This window comes from Sciurus carolinensis, chromosome 5, assembly GCF_902686445.1.
Source record: "Sciurus carolinensis chromosome 5, mSciCar1.2, whole genome shotgun sequence".
Taxonomy (NCBI): Eukaryota; Metazoa; Chordata; class Mammalia; order Rodentia; family Sciuridae; genus Sciurus; species Sciurus carolinensis.
Window position 1 is genome coordinate 163,196,491 of NC_062217.1, and position 22,272 is coordinate 163,218,762.

A 22,272-nucleotide genomic window follows, 5' to 3' on the forward strand; every position below is an offset into this window, starting at 1 on the left:
GGCCAAGGCAGTATAGCATAAAGGTTAGGTGTGCAGACCTGGCCTCAGACTGCCTTGCTCTGTCACTTACTGTCTGTGTGACCTCAAGACCCTGAGCATCTTTTTTTCTTTTTTTTGAAGGTGCTGGGGATGGAACCCAGGACCTCATGCATGCTAGCCAAGTAATCTACCACTGAGCTACAAACCCAGCCCCGTGCCTGCCTCTTTTCTTATACCTAATCTGCTGGGTAGACACTTTTGTTATCTTATTTTACAAAATAGGAATTTGATGTCACACAGCCAGAAAAAGTCAAGTTGAGATATGAACATTGAGAGTCTACCTCCTGCCCATACCTTTTGTAGCTGTGCTTGAACAAAGTTAAAGCTGTGATCAAGATCCTGTTCATGAGAGCTAGCTGATCACCACGGTGGGAGATGAGGCAGGGACATAGAAACTTGGTGTCTTCTCCTGCTGGCCTCTGGGGGGACCTGTCGATTCTTGCACAGAAAGAAAAAGAAGTTACCCCCTAAAGGACCACAGACGCCAAACTACGCTGACAAAAGACCCAGTTTGCCCAGGGAATTTTGTCTTACCAGGTAATGGAATTGTTTTTAGTGGCAAGAATGAGCTCATTACAGATGCAGCTTGTGCTAATAACGATAATTTGCTGAACATTAAAATCACCTCTCAACACCTCCCCCGGCCGACAGTCGACGCTTTAGAAATTATAGGCTAGGGAGAAACAGAAAGGAGAAAGATTAAGGGAAAGAACTGCAACACAGAACTGCTTAAACAAAAGGACTCAGTTCTGTACACTGAACTTGGTGATCTTAATCGTGAACTTGTGGGAGACTCACAGAATTTTTGAATCACCTTTATTCACCTTTGTTACCTCTGTCACGGGGTTGTTTTGGGTTTTGTTTTGGTTTTAAAGTCATTTTTTTTAAAAGTTGTGCCAAATGAATTAGTCAATGACTTAAATTTTGGTGAGCAATACGATCTGTGAATGAAGACAATGGGGACATGTCTGTCCTGATACCTCCTTACATGACTTGCAAAGACTGCAACAGCCTTGACCCCAAGTGGCCATCTGCAAACTGGGTTTGGAAGAGGGGCAAGGCAGACACGTCTCTCAGGTGGGCTCATACCTGTGGGGGCCGGAGAGGCAGTGCCTGGGCCACACAGCCTGCCTAGGGAGGGATCTGTCTCCTGGTGTCCTCTCTGGGGCTGTGGGGTCACTCCTTCAGGGTTTAGGAAAACCGGGGGAAATCCCAACTACCCACATAGGTTTGCCCCAGCCCTTTGGAGAGAATGCCAGCTGTCTTCTATTGAGAGGTGATATTTTAAATTTAATTTGCAAAGTATTTAAGTATCTTTTTCAACAGTTCAAACAACAAGGAATTTTTAAGATGATATTTCCTAGTTATGAAAGTGATATCTGGTGGTTATGGAAAAGCAGAGAAAACATAGAAAATAAGTAAGTAGCACCATCAACCAACTCGCCATGGTGAATATTATGGGCTAGCCCCCCATTTTTATTAAATAAAAAAAAAGTGTGTGTGTGTGTGTGTTTTTGAGAGACAGACAGACAGACATAGGTTCACTGCACATCTCAGGACCTTCCTTTTTCATTAACTGAATCGTAAATGTTTGTCCACAAATGTTTTCCCATCGCATCATCTTTTACGTGGTAGCCTGCACTGCAATCCCGGATCCCACGGGACGGGGGCGGTTTTGTTCCGTGAGACCATCGCTCTTTACAACCCCCTTGGGCACTCTGTTCAACACTGTGTGACAAACCCCCAGGGCCTCTCCTCAGAATCATGTTTTCAATTGTCTCCGGAGAAATACGTAAGATCACAAAGGAAATGGTACCAAAATATTCAAAAGGACAAATCTGTGTGCAACAGGCCCGTGTCTCTCTTCCTTTGCTGGATGTTAGTGGGAGAATAGATGCTGAGGCTCTAGTGACTGATCGTGGAGGGAGGGGATTGGCAGGATTTCTAGCACGTGTACTGTGATAGGAAAGGTCTGCGGGGCTGAGGTAACAGTCACTTACCTTCGCAAATGAAGGAAACACTTGGTCTGTAAAACGAAGTTGGAACTTTTTCTCATGGAGATGCTCCACCCTCCTGACCTCTACCCTGGAACCTGGAGCCCAGGGAGTCTGGCAGAAGTTCTTGCCTTGGGAAGAAGTCCCAGGAGCAGCTTGCTGCAGCTTCGGTTCTGCGCGTTTTTTTAGTTTTTTGGTGCTGATCCCTCGCTGGCCCTGCAGCTGCTTCAGATTTCAGGGAGCTGAAGGCTGCAGAGGAGGGTCAGGAACAGCACCTGTCCGTGGCAGGCAGTAGTAACCAGTGCTGCGGGTGGCACTGTGTCCCTCAAAAAAGGTACGTTGACGTCCTGGTCCCCAGGACCTCGGAAGGTGACTGGTTTGCAAAAGGTCATTGCAAGTGAAATTGGTTTAGATGAAGTCGGACTGGAGGAGGGACCTCCTACTCCAATGTGACCTGGTAAGAAGTGGCCAGGTAGACGCAGACACACCCTGAGAGAACACCCTGTGCGGAGGAGGCTGGGATGGGAGTCACATGGCATGAGCCGCCACAACTCCCTAGGCAAGGAAGAGGCAAGGACTTCCTTTTGGGTGTCACAGGGAGTGCGGCCCTGCTAACAGCCTTGATTTGGGACTTCCGGCCTCCACAACCGTGAGACAATAAAGCCACCCAGTTGGTTGTGCTTTTTAAGGACAGTCCTGCGAAACAAATGTAGTTGTGTGTCTGCTGGTTGGAACCTCTTGGGGACGAGGATTCTAATAAACCAGGGTAGTTGCAGGCCAGTGTTGGGGACATACCACACCAGGACCCCGCATGGCTGACGTGGTTAGAGCCCTGTGCTGAGGCTTCAAAGAGGAGTGCAACCCAGCTCCAGGAAGCTCCCCAGGGATTAGGAAGAAGGTCAAGGTCAACACAACCAGAGAAAAACCCACAAAGACCTTTAGCACCCGGAGAAGTCTCCTCTTTATTCCCACACAACCGAAGATGTCTTTGCCATTGCTGACAGGCCACGGCGACAGCTCAGGGTACAGGCAGCAAGGAGTCCTGGCCGTTAAAACTTCCCGATTGCCCTCTGGAGTTCGGATGAGGACTGACGCAGGAACAGCAGGCTCCCTGACTCCCCTGGGGTCCACCTGGCTCTGGGGGGCCGTGTGCCTCTAGCCCTCTGCGTTCTTGGCTGAGGACAGTGGCCCTAGATAAATCTTCCTGTTGCATGACATATTTGACCTCTGAGCAGAGTCACATGTCACCGGAGCTCTGGGGTCTTGGCTGGGGGGTCTTCCAAGGGCAGGACAGCTTCCACCTGGAAGAGAAACCTCCCCAGGAGTTGCAGGCAGGTGGCCCAGCTCAGCAGGGGGCGCTGCGAACACACCACTGCCCTGTAAACCGCAGTGGAAAGGAAAGCAAGCACCCGCCCTCACCTGGGATGGAGAAACCTGGGCTTGGGGGTGTCGGCTCTTCCTGCTGCAAAACTTGTGGGGAAGGAGCAGCGGCCTGGGTGGGGCTAACTCCACAGAGTCTAGAGCAAGAACAAAAGTCCAAAGTTACTCCTTTTACTACCAGAAGAAAGAATAAATATCACACACACAGGGTCCTGGGGGGGCGTCCTGCTTTCATTTCCGATCCTTACAATTGATCCTAACGGTTAGGATTGTTGTCCCCTTTCTCAAAAGAGAACACTGAGGCCACAGGAGCCACCAAAGCAGTGTCCATGGCACCCTGGGGTCTTCCTGGGGCACACCTGGACAGGTGGCCCTGGGGGTCTTCTGCCAGACCCTCCCTGCATCCAGCAAAGACCCAGCAGGGCTGCTGGGGAGAGCGAAGCAGGGTCAGGGGCAGACAAAGGAGGCAACTTCCGTACAACCAGTCAGGCCCAGGTGGCCGTCTGCTCTCCTCCCGGCTCCTGCAGCCCAGGTCCTGCAGCCCACTCACTCCTCATAGGATCTGAGGCGCGCTCTCTTGGCCCGCTCCACGATGTCCAGGAAGTCCTGGTAGCAGTTTCTGGCCATGACCGTGTACCTCGTGGCACAGCCTAGTTCAGTGACCTTGGCTCTGGGAAGGTAGCCTGCCCAGCCGGGGATGGGGGGCTCCTGGAGAGGCTTCTTCACGTTCTTGCATTCTGTAAAGAGACAGCACGCTCCCTGAGGGCTTGGGGAGCGCCACAGAGCCACAGAGGCCACTGTTCTCAAGCCAGCGGGCACTCGGCAGTTAACCCAGGGGAATTCCTAGGCCAGGTTTTGTGGGAGAGGCTTTACCTATAGTATCTCATTTAAATCTCTCCCAAACCATACAGGTTGGTACCACTATCACCCCCAGCACATAGGGGAGGAGACTGAGACCTGCAAGAGGTTCAGAGAGACTTGGCCAGAGTCACACAGCCAGAAGGTATAGGGCCAGGACCCAGAGCTGGCTCCGTCTGAGTCCAAAGTCCAATCTGCATCCTTCTCGGATAGACGAAGGAGATTCAGACATCCCGACGTGATGCTTTACATAAGGCAGGGAATCAAAAAAGCACTCAGCTCAGGAAGCAGCTTTCAGACTCAGTACCAAGAACCTGCTTTCAGGTCATGACTGTGACTCAGGCTGGCTGCGTGACCCTGGGCAAGTTTCACTGTCCCCATGGCCTCCTCCAGTTGCTTAAGAACCCAACGAGGCCACGGAACTGGAGGACACCCTAGAGAGCATCTAGTCAATCCTTCCCTGTTTAAGAAGAAACTGAAACCCGGAGAAGGGAAGTAAGTTGTCTCAGGTCACACAGCAAGTAGTCACAGTAGTGGGCTAAATCCCAAACTGAGGCAGAGATTCTTTGTCATGTTTGGAAGATTTTAAAGCACAGCAAATATGTAAATTATCATCTGTCCTAGAAAAATCCTTGAACAATTATAGTAAAAACAATAAAAGCAATCAGTTCCGTACTTTTTCTATTGACCTTTAGGCCTTAAAATGATCTAGGTCAAATCCTTGCTGTGATGACTGTTTATAATCCCAACATGGTTGTCTCCATCGTTGATGTTCAGTGAGAAACCCCTTCCTCTAGAACTAGCACCCAGAAGAGCCCGGATCAGACCCAGGGCTGACTTCAGCACCCCTTATGACCTCGGCCAATGACAGCAGCTCTGGAGCCTCCCTTCTCCTGTCTCTAAAATGGGAATGACAGCCACAACCTCAGAAGGTTCTTGCATGTGGTTAGGGAATAACTGTTCCCACCACAGAGAAAGCAACTGGATCGCGGTGCCTAGGGATCCAGAAGCTGAGGCTTCCAAGTGTGTTGCGACTGGCCAGGACCAGGACTGGGTCCCTTTCCCAGGGAGCGTGTCTTTCTTGTGTTAAGAGATTGAGCCTTTTCCTTTTGCACTGAGCCCCGGGGACTTGGAACTCTGCTGGACTCTGGGCTCTCTGTGACCTCTGGGGTATGTGCGTGGGTCAGTCCAAGCCGCAGCTGGTTTAGGGGCACCCATACCCAGAATCATGGGGTGGTACTTCCTGTAGTACTCGTGCAGAGCCCGCAAGACGTGGTCCTCGGAACAGACGGGCTTCAATTTCGGGGCCGTGGCCACCAAACGGTGAAGTTCCTCCTGCCGGTCTACGTATTGCTGCCTTTTCTCCTGGAAGTTTTCCAGGCAGTGGTCCATGTGGTCCTCGCCGGAGGTGCCCTGGCAGCTGAGGTAGGGCACAAAGCCTGCAAGAACCCGGCAAACTGCAGCCCTGAGCCCGCCAGCCAGAGAGGAAGCAGGGCCTGCCCCTCCGCCCCAGCACAGCCCACCGCTGGGCATTTCCTCCCGGCTGAAGGCCCTGCGTTTTTCCAAAGGCCATTAATACAAGCAGTGCTGTTGTTTCCACTGTGTCTGGCCCTCCCAAGGCCACCAAAAATGACCTTGGAGCTGGGAAGCGAAGCCCCATTTCAAAAAGGCGATGACAGTCATATTCTTTGATAGCAAAGCCCCTGATGTCAGCCCGAACGGCAAATGTGGAAAGCATTTAATGGGCCAAAATGATAGTCTGAGGAGTAATTGAAATTATTCATCTTTTTAGAGAGAAAGCTTATTTTCCTTGACACTTCCCAAATGCAATTTGGGATCTTTCTTGCTGGACCATGGGGAAATTGCAGGCTTATTAAAAGCAGAGACCTATTACACAAAAAGGTAAACTCATTATCTGCAAGACCCACCCCGAGAACAATTTTTCACCATTGCCCACAAAATAACATATAATCATTACAATTAGTATGGGTAAAACACAACTACTTATTTAAACTGGATGCTGACTCCTAAGTACTATAATATTGTCACAATAAAACCATTTTTAAAGAGAACAAGTGAGAAAAACTGGTTAAGAACTTGGTTTTAAACTGCAAAGTAAATAAATAAATATCTCTCAGTGTTAGAACCCAACCTTTTTTTTGCCTTTGTCCCTAGGGAAAGAAAACCTGGCTTTGGGGTTGAAAGCAGCAACTCCCAACCCCTAACCCCGACTACGAACCACCTCTGGAAGAATCTAATTAATCGACCTTTATAAAGAGGAAGTCCTTCACCCACCATCCATCTCTCCAACCCTCGGGCAATGCAAAGTACCCCAAGGTCACAGGGAAGTTGACAGAAGCCCAGGAGCCTTGCCAACGTGGCTTACCTGCCTCAGGGCCTGCTTCGATCTGCATAGATTTTATGTGTGTTTGTATGTGTACACACAGCACCACACGCAAGCACACACACACCACACACACACAAGCACACACAGGAATACAAGCTATTTTTATTGAGTCTAGCTAAGAACTCAGGCATTTAAAAGAGCAAATGTCATGACAGTCACGGGGTAGTCTCTGCAGTGGTGTCCCCCAGATAGACACATCCAAGTCCTAACCTCTGTGCGCATGGTCTTCCCTGGGCTGAGGGTCTTTGCAGATTCCATTAGGGATTCAGATTGAGCTCATCCTAGATTTAGGATGGACCCTAGAACCAATGACTCGTAACTTTATAAGTGAAAAAAGGGGGAGTTTGGAGACACAAACCTAGAGGCACAGGGGAAAGGCCACGTGAAGAGTCATGTGAAGATGGAGACAGAGCCTGGAGAGATGCTGCCACAAGCCAGGGGACACCTGGGGCCACCAGAGCTGAAAGGGGCAAAGGAAGGACCCTCCCCTAGAGAGGGACATGACCCTGCCAACACCTTGATTTCAGACTACTATCCCCTAGGACTGGGACAGAATAAACTGCTATTGTTTTAAACCATCCAGTTTATGGTAATTTGGAGCCCTAAAAAATTAATACATCTATTTTATAGAATTTTTTACTTGCCACAGAGCTGTCATTTACAGTCACATGGAAGGTGTCAAGCAGAGACTTGAACCAACTCTGAGTTTGTCAGCCCCCAAAGGCTGGGCAACCATGGACTGTTCCCCAAGCACCCCCTTCCTCCTGAGAACAGCTATGTGTGAAGGTTGAGGGACCGCAGGGACCACTGGGTTTGTCAACCAGGGGGATGTGACATATTATGTTCCCAGTAGCCCAGGAACCTGAGAAGGAAGAGCCTTTTGGAAGGGTGACCAACTGTCTAGTTTGCCAAGGACTGAGGGGTTCTGGACATAGGACTACCACCACGAAGGTTCCAAGAAAACCAAGGCAGTTGGTTGCTTCCATCTGGGGGACACAGGAAGACATGGGAGGACAAGGACGGCCCTTGAGGGAGACTAGAGAAAGACCAACTTGGGAAGAACAGGGTCCCAACTAATGTGTTGTGTGTATCCTCATAGCATCGTGTCTATGCTGGTCTCAGTTTGTTGGAGGGACATGAAGTGCTTCCCATACCAGGTCAAGTCCCTCAGGATGCAGCCTAAGTCCTTTCTCTCCATTTATCAGAGTCCATCTGTCAGTCAACTGCAGCCCTGGGAACTCTCAATGTGTCTTAAAAGCTGGAGCACAGACACTAGCCCAGTCTGCCGGAGCAGCACGCACAGAGGGCAGAGGCAAGGACCAAGACCAGGGCCCCAGTTCTGCCGAGAGTGGTCACTTACCACTGTAGCCTGGTGTGATCGGTGGATTTCTCATGAAGGTCTTGGAAGTCTCCATGACTTCAGTCTCTGTTAATGAAGGGAAGAAGGAATGAATTGGTCTCATCAAGTCCTTGTCACAAGAATTTACTGTGCCTGCGCCAGAGCCCTTGGGAGTAAAGATGACTTTGCCTGGGGCTGGGACTCAGAGGTGGCACCACCATCTTACTCCAAGCTGGCAGACAGAGTGGCTTCAGTCATAGCAATGACCTGGCACCAAGGGGCGTCACCCTTTATCCCACCTTCAGATAACAGATGAGCAAATCACTGTCCTTCCCAAGGAAGCCCCTCCCTCCCATCTAGCCAACAGTCATGAACGATACACACACCGTGGCCATGAAACGTGAGAGGTTGGGAATGTGAAGATGGACAAGACCCAGGAGCCCCCACATAGGGCTCATGAACCTTGCGGGAAGGGGAGAGATGAGGCACCCAGACTCCAGAGCCAGTTCTTTGTGGAGGTGGACTGTGGGTGCAGTGGTAATGTCTGCCACCACCCCCTTCACCCCCAGATCATTTGGCATCATCTGGGGACATGTTTTATTATCACAGCTAGGGGGATGGGATGTTCCTTATATCTAGTGGCCAGGATGCTACCAAACATCCTCCAAGAAACCAGAAAGTTCCCTGCAACTAAGAATCACTGGTAAGTTCTAACTCAAAGAGGTCAGAAAGTCCCAAAAGGCTGGCATGGAGCCTAAGGGGAGGGACATAGGGTGGTGGGGGATTCACGGCAGTACAAGCTTATGTGGCTGTTGTCCCTCAGTCGAGACTGCGTCCCACCTCCAGGATCACGAGTGGCTTCCCCAAGAGACCCAAGGTCTGCCTCTCCATGCTGTGGTTGCTGCCACGTCTTTCCTGCCAACCACAGCATCTCTATAGCAATGCCCTTGAGGTTGGGAGAAGGAGCTTTCCGGTGGCGGGAGAGCCACGGTCACAGGTTCCCCAGCAGTGCTGGGAGAGGCAGAAGCCCCTCAGCCCACCAGGTGGAGGGCAGTGAAGAAGGGACTGATCTCATCTGGAGTCTACGCCTGGGAGGAGGGACCAGCTGTGAAGCCATGCCCAGTACACACTGCCCACCTGCTGACCAAAAATCGTCCTCCAGGCTTTACATCGTCCTGGCTCGCCAAATCCTCTCCTCCGTTCCACCCGTTTTCCAAATGATGATGGAAAAGGCAGCACATTTCTAGAACGCTGGCTCAGCAGACCAGGTGGAAGGGACCCGCATCCCCGTGTACCCCCACGGCGTCCCCAGGGCGAAGGCCTATTGGAGTTCCCATGTTACAAATGAAAGATTGGGTAACATGTCAGAGGGCTCTGGCGTGAACAGGGACACGAATGGCAAACTCCGAACTCTCAGGGGCAGGATGTGTCACCTGGAAGTGTCTGCCTGGAGGAGGTGGGCACTGAGGGGCTTGGCGAGGAGGGCCCGAAACAGATGACACTGACCCCAACCCTCCCCTGCCACCCCCTTCCTGCCCCAACCCCTGCTCTCACCTGGGTGGACTTGGATCTGGGCCCTGCACTGGGCCAGGCCTCCGCTCTCCTGAGCCTTGGCCCACCCGGCTCTCCGCCCCATACTCCAGGCCTCCTGTCCCATCTCCTGGCCTCCCACTCAGGCTTCCTGGCCTCCACTAGCCTTTGGCCTCCAGGCTTCCCACAGCCTTTGTGAGCTCACACTTGGGTGGGGCAGGGTGGGGTAGGTCTGCCCCTCCCCCTCCCGCCTCCCCTGGGGATACTCCCTCCTCCCCTGCAGCACCAGGGATGAGATGAGCCCAGTGAATTGGGGGGCACTTCCCTTAGTGCCCCATTTAATCCAGCCCTGAGTGCAAAATCCAGGCTTTCACCCAACAAACACTTGCCCTTGGAGCTCAGCACAGAGCCTGGTCCCCCGCAGGAGGGTGCTGCTCTGGGTCAGAGCCACATTCTGCTGGTGTAGACCGGGTGGGGAGTGGGCAGAGAAACAGGCCTCCTTTGCTTCTGCCCTGCAGGCCCAGGTGGGGTGGGGGGTCAGGGCCCCTTCGGTTCAGCCCTGGCTGTGTGAGGAACATGTGGGCAGGAGGAAGCCTGGAAGAGGAGGCGAGGCCTTGCGTCCCCGATGGCCTCCTAGCAAAGCCTGGCCCTCTCTCTGTCTCCTAGAAGGGGCCGGACTTTTCAGCAGCCCAGTGCAAGCAAAGGAGCAGTTTACCAAAATGAAGGCACGCCCGGGAAATCGGCTCGGACCTTTCTGACCTCATTTTACGAGTGCTGGAACCTTCATCTCATTGGCTTGAAATCCACCAAGATATCCCTGAGTGACCCAGACAGGGAATGGATGGCCTCGCCGGAGGCTGAAGCCCTGCTGCCCAGGGGCACTGCTGCTCCTTCCAATTCCTGTCTGAAGTGTGTGCAGGGCACCTCCCAGCCTTCCCGAGCTCACCCTCCTGGGAAGTGAACTTCAGATGAAGGCAGGTGGAGCCAACCACCAATTTTATCCCTCTTATGGTCCTGGGACCCCCGCCTCTGGCTATCTAGAAGCTTCTAGAGGCAACTCAGAGAGTGACCCAGGTGTGGATTCTGGAGGAATCCCAAGACTAGATGAAGCCAGTGTCACCTGCTATGATGCCAATGGGCATGGCACTGTCCCAAGCCTTCTTTTTTAATGACTTCCATTTGGGTGCAGTGGAGTTGCCCGTAGTCACCTCTGCATATGTACCTACTCTCTGGCTAGACTACTTTGTTCCTGTTTGGAGGGAAACAGGATTCTGTGCACATCAATGGAGCCTTGTTTCCCAGCAAAGGAAGGGCCAGTCACGTTGGAATGATTGTTAATAAAGCTTATTGCCTTCTAGGAAAGACCTGGAAATCGCCCTGGAGATGGGGTGGAGAGGGCATCAGTAATGACCCATTCAGACTTCCACATACAAAACTGAAGTGGGGGGGAAAAAAATTCCTGGGCCATATGAGATCCAGAGTTTTACTTTATTAGACATCAGTGAAGACAAGAGAGTTTGCAGACATGATCCTGTCCAGTTGTGAACTGCTGCGAAGTTCTGTGAAGTTTGGATTTATCCTGTGGTGAACAAGACCCTGAATGGCTGAGACTGTAGAATATTGTTCCATAATTCAGGCAGATGAGAGGTGTTAAGTGACATTATGGCCAACGACTTTTATACTAGTCATCCACTTAAGTCATTTCCCAGCATACATACGCAGCTTAGTCACAGCGATTACATCTCTACAATGTGAAGTTCGATCCTGGACTAATAATGCATTTGACTCCTGTTTAAATTGGTGCATGCGATTCTTTGCTACCCTGGCGATTAACCAGACCTGGACTCTAAAAGCTAAACTTGGTCTAAATAACATTCTAAGGGTGGGGCAGGCTCTGTAATCTGGACTCAGCCATCACTCTGCAAATACACTCCTGTGGTTCCTCCTCTCTCCTAGCACGTCTGTAAGTTGTCTGTCACTCATTAATGCCTGCTGTGTACAGCAAAGGCAGTGACAGAGCACATCAACAATTCTGCTTCCAAGAAAGCTGACTATCAGATAATATGCCAGGGACAACTGAATAATGGGTGGGGACCACAGGCCTTCTAGAAACCTTCTAAGATTAGGAAATGTGTCCAAGTGTACTTATCCAGTGCTCTTACTCTAAAATATTTCAGTGGGGGAAAGGCATGGATTTGGGAGTCTTGTGTAAGGAGTTGGATTACTAGGGTTGCATCTCTGGGGCCAGAAGAAAGTCCAGCAAAATTGCCACCCCTTCTCTATCATCCATTTGCCAACGCTGCAGATTTCTATCAGTGTGCTGAAGAGAACAAGTAGACAAGGAGACATCCTTGATTCAAGGTGGGAAGAGCTTCAGGTTAGCAGCAAACAAGGGACTTGGCTCACCCCTACCCAAGAGAAAAAGCTTGGTTTATGTACCACTTGGTTCCTGCCTTTGGCCCTGGAGTATTGAGAACAGTCACACATGGACACGCTTTGTCCTCAGAGTGACTACTTTGCCCCATGAGTACAGGGTGACAACCCAATGGGATGCCAAGAGTTTTGGTGGGTTTCTCTGCACAGTCATATTGCTTATCAAACCAGAATGTTCAGCTCTCCAAGTCTGGACAGGAGAATTGATACATTACGCTTCTTTAAATATAACTCCTGAATCTTTGGAAACAACCGCACATGTGGAAGGATCTGAAGAAGCTGTTGATCCAGGTGGTCCCTGTGTTCAGAGTATTCTGACCCTAGGCACCTCCGTCTAATGCTCAGTCTTGCATACACTTGCACTTGGTATCGGCACAATTCAGTGGTTAGTGAGAACAATTAAGAAATGAAAGTATGAAATATTAAGGTTAGCGATGTCATCAACAAAAATCAAAGAGCATTTTCCTTTTTTTTTAAGCAAGAAAAAACATTGTAGAAATAAAGATTCTGTACAAGATTTTGTATGTACATAAAATTATATTACTCATAACTAAAAGGAAAAGTCTTATTTGTAGACTATGGTTGGCAACACCAAAGAGGGACCCATAACACTAAGCTTCTGAAGCAGAGCAGGCAGCAGGAGACCCCAAGAAACACACCTGGGTGCCTGGATATGAAATTCTGCAACTCAAGTTATGGAACTAGCCTTCTCCAGTTCTTGGCTTATTTGTATTTCACTTTCTAGCAGGGAATTCTGCAGCAGGCGAAGTGAAAAAGAAGACGTGCTAAAATGAAATCCGAAGTGCTGCTTAGGATCTGCATATTGGCCTCGGTGGTGGGTTGTGAATCTGACTTGCATTCAAAGCCCATTCTCTGTCCTCCATTCGCTATGCCTGCCTCCAATGATTTGAAATTGGAATGCCTTCCAGCAGGTAGAAAAGACTGCTTCGAACCGATCAGAAGGTCTGTGATTCAGATTCTTGATTCTCTATGCTCAGTTGGCTCCTGAACGTTGGCAAAAACCGACTTTGTAGGGTGGGGGAGGGGAAAACTCAGACCCACCAGCTTCCTTTCACGCCATCTTTTCCTTGCCAGACCCTTCCTGTGAGGATTTAAAGGGCCATCCCAGGTGACTGAGCCCCAACCCCACTTACGGAGAGGGCAAGGTGTGGAGTACGCCCTCGTCCCTAAGAGAACTCCAATGGGAAGACGAGAGGGCTCAGACTGTGGCCCGTGCTTCAGCTTTGACAAACTAAAGTAAGGAATTCTCAAATTCCAGCTGAACCCCAGTCACTTCTGGTATACACTACAAATGCAGGTTCTGGACCTCTTCAAGTTAGCTTCTGCTAAAAAGAGATGGGATCCAGGAACCCGCTCTTAGCAAGCACCCAGGCGATTCTGATGCAGGCAAGCCACAGACCTGCTTTAGAGAACAACTGGCTTGGTAATTAGATGGAAATGGAGAATATCATGCTAAGTGAAATCAGCCAAACTCAGAAGCTCAAAGGTCAAATGTTTTCTCTTATATGCAGAAGCTGGAGTAAAATAAAGGAAAGGGGGAGGGAAGGATAGGGCAACATAAAGAACTGGTCAAATACACATTGATAGACGAGTGAAAGGAAGTTAGTAGAGGAAGGAGAAGGGAAGAGGGGAGGGGAGGAGAGGGGAGAGGGGAAGGAGGACGGGAGGGAAAAGGAAGGATCACGACCAAAATCAATTTCCATGTATGTATGAGTTTGTCGGGACGAACTCAACTACTATGTATAACTATAAGGCCCTAATTCTAAAAAAGAAAGAAAAGAAAACAGCTGGCTTAATGCATCCAGTCTCGATCTACACATGAATTTAGTTGGATTTGGAGAACTGGAGATTTTTAATGAAGCATCTCATAGAACGGACTCTCCTGTGGTATTTCACCGATGTATTCTTTTCACAAGGTGGAAATGAATGGCCAGGACTCTTAGGGGGCTGGAGACCAGCAGGAAGGATGGGGGCTAAGGTCAGGTTGGGATGCTTTGAGGGTCAAGGGCTGTCCTGGAGTTCGGGGGTAGGAGATGTGAATAAGGCCATGGCAACCTCAGGTCCTCACAGTGAATTCCTCCGAGATGAAATAGAATTACTCTTGAACTCGGAAATCAGGATTTGGCATGCTGTGAATTATATCACAACACATGTAGTGGTTTCTCCTCATCCATGGTTTTAGTTACCATGGTCAACTGTGGTCCAAAAATATAGCAGAGTACAACAAGATATGTTGAGAGAGACCACATTCATCTAAATTGTATTACAGTTGGTTTTTACAATGGCCTTATTTTGTTATTATTATTATTAATCTCTTACTGTGCCAAATTCATAAACTGAACTTTATCATAGATATGGAGATACAGGAAAAAAGCATTATCTATGTATATATAAGGTTTGGTACTATCGGGGGTTTCAGGCCTCCACTGTGGATCTTGGAACGTATCCCCCACAGACGAGGGGTCTGTGAATACTGTGATTTGGCTGAAAGTCAGCAACTCTTCCATATCCTTTTCCATCAAAGCAAGTTTTTACCTGCTGAAAAGCTGAGGTATCAGCATTCTTACCCCCACCCCCCAAATCCTAGTGGTTTAGCCAAGGCTGCAGTTATTCTTCCCCAAACCTCCTTGGAATTTAGATTATTTGAGAACCTAAAATAGCCCCCAGTGTAGGCAGTCTTCTCCCACCAGCCGACAACACTCCAAGTTCCCTCTGACTCACTGCTGTTCATTCCAGGATGAGAAGACACTGACTGCAGATGGGTGGCATTTTATATTGAATGTCATCCAAAGGAAAAAAAAAATTTTTTTTTAAAAGATCTCAGATGAAGATTTCCTCCTGGCTCAAAGATCTCATTTCAAATCTAGAAAGAAGGCAATAGGGCATCATCCTAAGTCCTACTTAGCAGAGATCTGTTGAAAGCAAAGTTCCACCACGGCCGCAGACAGACCTGTACCCGTCCCCTTTCCGGGTGGTTGGTTCACTACTTTGGTACCTGTGAAAACTAGCTGCGCTCCTAGGATCCTTGAGTTTCCTGTTCCTAGACCTCGATTGTAATTTCCAACTTTTTCTGACTCTAGTGTACCCTCAAAAAATCCCCTAGCTATCTCTCACCCTGGTTGTTCTCATCGTTCCTGCTGAAGTTCAGGTGGGCAATGGCAAGGGTCAAGGTCGGGGACAGGACAGTCAAGGATAAGGTCAGCAGATGCAGATGAGCGGATCCTAGGGGCAGGGGACAGGGAGGGTGGTTAGTAATTTAAGAAGTCGATCCCCACTTTGACACTCTTTGAGGTGGCTACGTCGATGGCTGTGGCCTTGATCTCGGTGTCCCCGAACTGCATGAGCGTCTGGATCTCCCTCCTGGCAGGCACCGCTGTGCCACTGGTCCCCGTGAGATCCAGGCGGAGCGTGCCGCACTTCTTCACCCCTGGGTCGGTGATGAAGCTGACGGCGTCGTGCTCGGAGCTGTAGATGTTGATGACGATGACCAGCTGGGAGGGCTTGGCCGGGGTGTAGCTGCGCTTGACCAGCTCTCCCAGGGCCACCGACTGGTCAGCAGAGATGAACTTGTCAAACACGTCGGTGCACCAGCGAGTGCCGTCCTTCACCAGCAGCTTCTCAGGCGGGTGCTTGCCCTCCACGTAGCGGTTCAGTACACCCACCCCGTAGGTGAGCGGGGACCTGCGCACCTTGATGACGGCGGGGTCCAGGCCAAAGAGGACGGCCCCCTTGAGGATGGTGAGGCCCACGTCCTGGGGGATGATGATCCGGCACTTGTCACCAAAGGCAGCATGCACGGCCTGCTGCAGGAGGGGCGCCTCTGCAAAGCCACCTACCAGGAAGAGGAACTTGACCGTGCAAACCTCAGGCTTCTGAAACAGGTCCCCTGAAAGGGAAGAAGATGGAGGAAGGTCACATCAATAAAGGCCAGCAAGCATGGGAGAAGGAGGCTGCTTCTCTCTGGGGAAGGGACCAAACCACCTGAGCCCACGGGACCCTGGCTTGGTCTGAACTCATTGAGTGCTTATCAAGTTGGTCTTTGGTAGAAAAGGAGTGTTCACACCCGTGTGCTCAGCAGCAAAGACCAGAGCAGCTGCCGAGCAGAAGCCCATTTGAACAGAGGGGCGGTGATCATTTCAAGTGGAACTCCCAATGCAGAAAGGAATCTCTCCTTCCCTGTGGAGAAACAGGATCCTCTGATGTGCATAAGAACCTCAGCCCGCCTTTAGAGGTTCTGATTTGGAAGGCGAGGGGTGGGTGGGAAGAAGATGGGGGGCTTGGATCTTGGAAAAGGCCCCTAGTGAGTCACTGCCTTCCCTGGATGAAAGCCACCAACTCCGCAGGTCAGCAGTGTGGCCAGGTTCAGGAGCCTTCTGGGTTCCCACCACAGTCCCTTCCCTGCTAGCAGGTAGGATTCCTGAGCTGTCCTGGTGACACAAACAGGACGTGTGCCCTCGGGCGGTCGCTGTCCCAGGACAGGGCTTCACAGCTCCCAGCTCTGACCTCTGGGGCCAAGCTGAAAGCCAGGACAGGTTCTCAGCTACTTTGCAGTAGGACAGGGATCCACAGCCTGTGCCCAGCAACCTCCCTCTGTGTGCCCAGGCCCTGCCCACCCCTGCGGGGCCCAGTTCCCTGACTCCCGGAACCAGATCCTGCCAACCCGACTGCACAGTACTGGTCGGTGATGCTGGACGGTCAGTCCCCACTCTTGGCGGCCAAGCCCCTGCAGACACTCACGGAGGTGCTCAATGATGCTGTCTATGGTGGGCTTGAAAAGGGCGTTCATGGCGTCTGGACTCATCCGCAGCATGCCCTGGGAGGACCACTTCACAAAATCCACACTGTGGGAAGCGGGCACAGATGGGAACAGGAGTGAGGGAGGCATGTGCTCCGGCAGAACAGCAGGCACGTCCCAGGGCAGAAGTGAGTTTCAAAGTCGGAAGCACCCTTGCGCACCCCGCCAGCACCTGGGCCCTCAGAAGCTCAAGGACTGACAGAACCTCTTACACTTCTCTCTGCTTCTGACCCTCCCCTGGGACCATGGAGGCCAAAGTCTAGAGCGAGAAGCAAGGAGATGAGTGGAGGAGGCTCTGCCGTTCGGATGCAGGCATGCCCGGGGCCGTGGTGCCTCGGGCTACGTGGGCTACGGATGTGCGCGCAGGCGTATCTCCACAGCCTGCGGGGAGCTGTCCCATGACACGGACACACAACATGTCTAGCAGCAGCAGCGTGGAGCAGAAGGAGCTCTGGACGGGGAGCCAGGTGGCTGGGCTCCAGTCTGGACCCCGCCACTTGGTCACTTTGGGACTTCAGGCACATTGGCCTGTTTTCTCGGAGCCTGGTCTTCTCTGGAAGTCAAGGACAATAGCACTCGCCTGGCCCCCTCACAGGGCAGATAATGACGATCAAGGTTTCTTCTGTCCTATGTGGACCGGGCGACCAAACTACCCAGGAGAGAACTCCGTCCTGTGGGAGTATTGCAGCTATGCTAACTGAAGAAGGAGTAGTAAGTTCAGATGGTAACCCGGTGGCCACCCCGTGAATGGACAGACCCAGGCAAAGCTCATCAGTCCCCTGATAAGATGCAATAGGAAACACCACCACCCACTCTGCAGATTTGCCAAAAATCCAAACTGGAATCCAATTAAGCCATTAAGTCAATCTGCTGATTTGCAAAAACATGAGGGGACAGAATGACAAGTTTTAGGACACCAAGTGCACACGGTGAGCAAAACCCAGACTGTGGGGACCTCTGTAGCACCGTCAACCAGTTCTACCATCTAATAAATCGTGAAGAAAAGAAAAAGGAGGGGAACCCACACGCCAGGTGGGATTTGAAGGGTTCGCTAGGATGCTGAAGCAAACGGAGCAGCGCGTAGGAGACAGTTGGGAACACTTAATGTGAACTGGACACTCGATATTGAAGAGTTACTAATTTTAGGTGTGGTGATGTCATGCTTACAAAGTAAAATTTATCTCCTTTAGAACCATATGTTGACATGTTTATGGATTGGATGACAACCTGTCCGAGATTTGCTTTCAAATAACTGGGAGACGGTTGTGAGATACAGACTGTGTGGGGACCAACAAAACTGAAGTTGGGTGATGGAGTTTCATTTCCCATATGAAAAGGAAACTATGGAAAGTGAAGGGTATGTACATTTCTTTGACTGTAGTAATCAATTCCCTATGGATATACATACATATATACCTATATGAAAAACAATTTTAAAGTTGTTAGAAACCTATGATTTTGTCTATTTTTTTAAAAATTCAGCATTAAACCTTCTTCCTAATATGTTTATTTTGCAACAAATAGTTGCTTATAGCCAAGGGACTCAGAGAAGCAGGAAACTCAGATTCCCATGGGATTCATTCAACAAATATTTACTGAGCACCTACTATGCACCAGCTTTTCTTCTAGACACTGGGATTCCAACAGTGGTCCAAACTAAACTTCCCTGTTATCATAAATCTGATTGTTTTTAGAAATGTAATAACCAGCATAGGTGACACTTTTCAGGTCTCAGGTATTATGCTAAGAACCTAATGTATATGAATTTGTTTTATCCTCATAACTCTAGGAGGTAAGCAGAACTATTATCCACACTTTCCAGATTTAAAAAAAAAAAAAAAAAATCTTGAGTAATAGAGAGGTCAAGTCACTTGCCCAAGATAGCAACTGTGTGGGACTGGAACTCATCACCTTCCCACCTCTCACCAACACCACCCACCCCCAGACCGCCCCGAGCCGAAGGTCGCCCAGCTCACTTGCTCTTCCTCAAGGCGTGCTCCACGCTGTGCCCACGGAACTTCTTGTAGTAGTCGATGAAGGAGAAGGGCAGGGTGATGTTGAGAGGGTTGGTTCTGTCGGGAGCAGCGGCTCTTTTGCGAGACTCAAAGGCGATCATTAGGTCAACCCAGGCTGCGGGACGCTTGATTTTGAATTGTTCGATGAAATCCTCTCCGAATATTTTACACAGAAGTTTTTCAAATTCATAATCTACTCCCAAGGATCCATAGGGCCCACCTGGGTCAGGAATGAAATGGGAACGTGACGGTAAGAGCCACCAGATTACGTAGAAGGAAATGAGAGGGAGGTATGAAAAATGGTGGCATGAGACAGACATCATCGCCCTACGTACACGTGTGATCACACAAATGGTGTGACTCTACATCGTGCACGACCAGGGAAACAAAATGATGTGCCCCACTTGTGTACAATGAATCAAAATGCAGCCTGTAAAAAATTAAAAAATAAATAAAGAATAAAAAAAAGAAGAAGAACCACCAGAAACCAAATCCAAACTCTGAGAAACACCTTGTGTTCTTCTCTGATGTGCAGAGAAATGCAAACAGGGACCACTCAGCCAGCAGACTCCAGAACCCTGAGGTTCTTCTCATTCCATGTGCAGAGATTTTATTTTTTTTACTACAGAAATCTCTCATCAGCAGTTGTTTCAAATAAGAGCAATACATTTAACTAATGAGGAGCAAGAACATTCTTTGGTTTGGTGCACTGGGTCCAGATGAGGTGCTGTGAGACCTCCTGGAAAGCTGGCCTTAGCTCCGAAATCATAGGTGACGTTAAAACTTTCAGAAACCAACTCCCTGGGCCAAGCTCACAGGGTGCTAAAACTCAAGTGCAGGTGGCTTGGGTGGGCTTAAAAGAACATTTAGCTGCATTTTCCTGTTGGTGGAGGCCCTCCACCTGGGGCCCCACATGCTGGTGACATCAAGAGAAGGAAGCACCATGTGGAGTCTGAAGACCGAGAAGTGCAACTGTCTGAAAAGGGCTGGTGAGAACACAGCTGCTGTGGCTCACCTGTTGCTTTATACAGTTCCTTCAGGTGTCCCTCAGGTAGCCGTATCTGATGGACTGTCAGGTCTACGGTGCCTCCGCCGCTGTCCACCACCACATACTTGTCACCTGGTACAGACACAGCCCTTCTTTACATAGACCATTTGCCAACCCCATCTGAAATGAGCTGGTGGAGGATAACTGGGTCTACCCAGCTAAGCACTGCCCACACTCCACCCTAGTACAGTGGTTTTGCTAATTAGTAGCACAGCAAGTTATTCAGAGGGCCAGCTAAGCAGGGACAAGGAAGAACCCAGAAGAGGACTCTGGAAGACCACTGCATGCACATCACACAGTGCCACACACCTAGCACGTACCGTTACCTGCTGCTTAACACAAGACTTACTCCAGGATGGGGAGTTCCAGTTCCTACCTTCTTTGGGAAGAGGCTTTACAACATGCAAAACAGCAGCTCCCAAAAGGGTTCTCCCTGGGTGAGTGGCCTTAAAAACCCACTGACTTTGAACATTTTCCAAAAGGGCAAAAGGAGCAAGTGGGAATGCAAAAACAGCCGCACACGCAAAAATGATAAATAAATAAAATTCAGCAAGGGCAAAGGACATTCAAGGACACTACCTTCCTCCAGCTCGGACCAGATTTCTCCTATGACATTCTCCACCAAAAAGGTCCGACTCTGACGATTACGCCGTACGTGTTCCTTAGCTAGCGGCCGACAGAAAGAAAAGGGCGATGGGTAAGAAAGCATGAAAGAGCGGACAGTCATCTGCAGATGGCGGAGATAACAGCACGAGGAGGTTCAGGAACGGAATGTCTACTGACACGCGATCAAAACGATTAATAAGCACCCCACTGGGAATCGCAAAGCCAGTTCTTCTGAGAGAAGGTGGCTCTTTGCACCAGCCTGCATCTCTTCATCTGCTGGACAGCTGAAAAGCCCGCCCTGAGGACATTCCCTTCCTCTGGTGACATTTTTGGGGGGAATGGGTGAATAAAATCAACCAATGTCCCAGCTTTGCTGCTCCAGGGAGGAAGCCCTGACCAAGCAGCCTGCACTGAGCTCACTTAAATAATTTCACATCAACGAACTTTGATACAAGGAATGTGGGGTATGTTTTCCTAATCTGGATCTGGATTAATGGATGGAGCCCTTTCCTGACTCTGTTGAAGCCAATGTACTATTCAGCCACAAGGTGGCGCTTCAGCCACAAGGTGGCATCTGAACCTTGCCAGGCTTGGCACTTCCTTGCTCCTGAATCCTGGGGACAACCTCTGCGTGAGTCCACAGGCCCTGCCTTGGCTTGGGCTGCTGGGACGGGAAGACGATAGGGTACTAACCAGTGTCCTATGTTCAGAAGAGGAAACCAGGTCAGGTGAGGTGAAGGGACTTGCAACTCTTGTCTTGCAGCTCAAAATGAACCCACGAACCCTGAGACCTTTGAGATTGAACAACTTACAGGGAGGTTTGATAAAGCAGAATAATGAGATGTTAGAGATGAGAAAGAGGCTGTGAGAGGACACAGCCAAGGTGGGAGTTGGGGCAAATCGCTTAACTCCTCTGAGCCTTAGTTTCCTCATCCATAAAGTGGGGATGTTGGTAGTTGGCCTCAGTTCCTCTTTAGCACACAGTAGGTGATAATGAAGGCAAAGCACTAGTATCAAAGGACACTACCAGGATTGAGTCAGAGCAGGATGAAGGCTCTGCTGCCCATCCCACCACTCACCCCCACCACCGTTTTTTTTTTTTAAGTCCCCGAGCTGCTGCTGCTGTCTCGGAACTGCCCTTGGTTGCTGGGAACCCAGTGAAGCACCCTTGGCCCACAATCCTTTTTCAGCAAGGAGCACAGTGTTTGCAAAACAGTTTCACAGGGGATCAGAACTTCAGATGCCCAGCCAGCTCGGCCGACTCCAAGTTGTCAAGGCCTGAGATGGAGTGGAGAGGGAGGTGTCCCAGAAGGGCCCCCACATCAGGGCCTCTCTCTCACTTCAGCACTGGCTCCAGAACTTGCAGTGGGCCTCTGCTGTCTCTAGATGACACTGCGATGGCATTCACAAAAAAAGCCACACAGGGCCAACAGAGCATGTTCTAGCTCTCAGAAATTATCCTATTTTTTTTAAGGCAGATTAAGCCCAAGATTGTGAAAAAAAAAATGTGTCCTATATTGATCTCCTTAAACCCTTAGGATAAAAACGCCAATGACGAACCCTGCATGCTGGGGGCCGAGCGCCAGCTCTACTCCTCAGGGGGCTCCCTGGCCCCCCACAAGGAAGCCTGCAAGCAGCTCGCTCAGTGTCCTGAGTTAGTGCTCTGCCGCAGCACCCCTCCTTCTGGGAGAGACGTCCAGTTGTAAAGCGAGCCTGACACCAGATCCCTTGCCTTGTGGCCCCTCCGAGGTGTGGTTCCCATAATTGGAGGATTTTGACATCCAGGAAGCCCCTCTGAACACACAGA

General features: G+C 50.1%; 2 protein-coding genes across 6 annotated transcripts in view; both read right to left on the reverse strand.

Annotated features, from left to right (window-relative positions):
* Positions 1-3,188: 3,188 nt before the first annotated feature.
* Positions 3,189-8,093, reverse strand: C5H10orf82 (chromosome 5 C10orf82 homolog). The gene is made up of 5 exons (XM_047552125.1): positions 8,039-8,093; positions 5,492-5,710; positions 3,964-4,150; positions 3,453-3,550; positions 3,189-3,334 (listed from the first exon to the last, which is right to left on the reverse strand). The coding sequence occupies exons 1-5, from the start codon at positions 8,091-8,093 to the stop codon at positions 3,189-3,191; spliced, it is 705 nt and encodes a 234-aa protein (XP_047408081.1).
* Positions 8,094-11,021: 2,928 nt separating this feature from the next.
* The window catches only part of Hspa12a (heat shock protein family A (Hsp70) member 12A), a 152,686-nt gene continuing 141,435 nt past the window's right edge, over positions 11,022-22,272 (reverse strand). For 4 of the 5 annotated variants that reach the window (XM_047552481.1, XM_047552482.1, XM_047552483.1 and 1 more), the window contains 5 exons: positions 20,439-20,525; positions 19,827-19,931; positions 18,773-19,031; positions 16,739-16,842; positions 11,022-15,887 (listed from right to left, as the gene is read on the reverse strand). In XM_047552481.1, the coding sequence (XP_047408437.1) occupies positions 15,250-15,887; positions 16,739-16,842; positions 18,773-19,031; positions 19,827-19,931; positions 20,439-20,525 (1,193 nt within the window). In that variant the 3' untranslated portion in view covers positions 11,022-15,249. The remainder of the gene's footprint in view (positions 15,888-16,738; positions 16,843-18,772; positions 19,032-19,826; positions 19,932-20,438; positions 20,526-22,272) is intronic. The other variant, XM_047552485.1, reaches the window with a different exon arrangement.

Coding starts and splice junctions, on each gene's coding strand:
- C5H10orf82 (XM_047552125.1), bottom strand. CDS start 8,093: ATGGAGACTTCCAAGACCTTCATGAGAAATCCACCGATCACACCAGGC. Junction 5,711..8,038: donor GATCACACCAGGCTACAGTG/GTAAGTGACCAC, acceptor GGGTTCTTGCAG/GCTTTGTGCCCTACCTCAGC. Junction 3,551..3,963: donor CGCCTCAGATCCTATGAGGA/GTGAGTGGGCTG, acceptor TTCTTGCTCTAG/ACTCTGTGGAGTTAGCCCCA.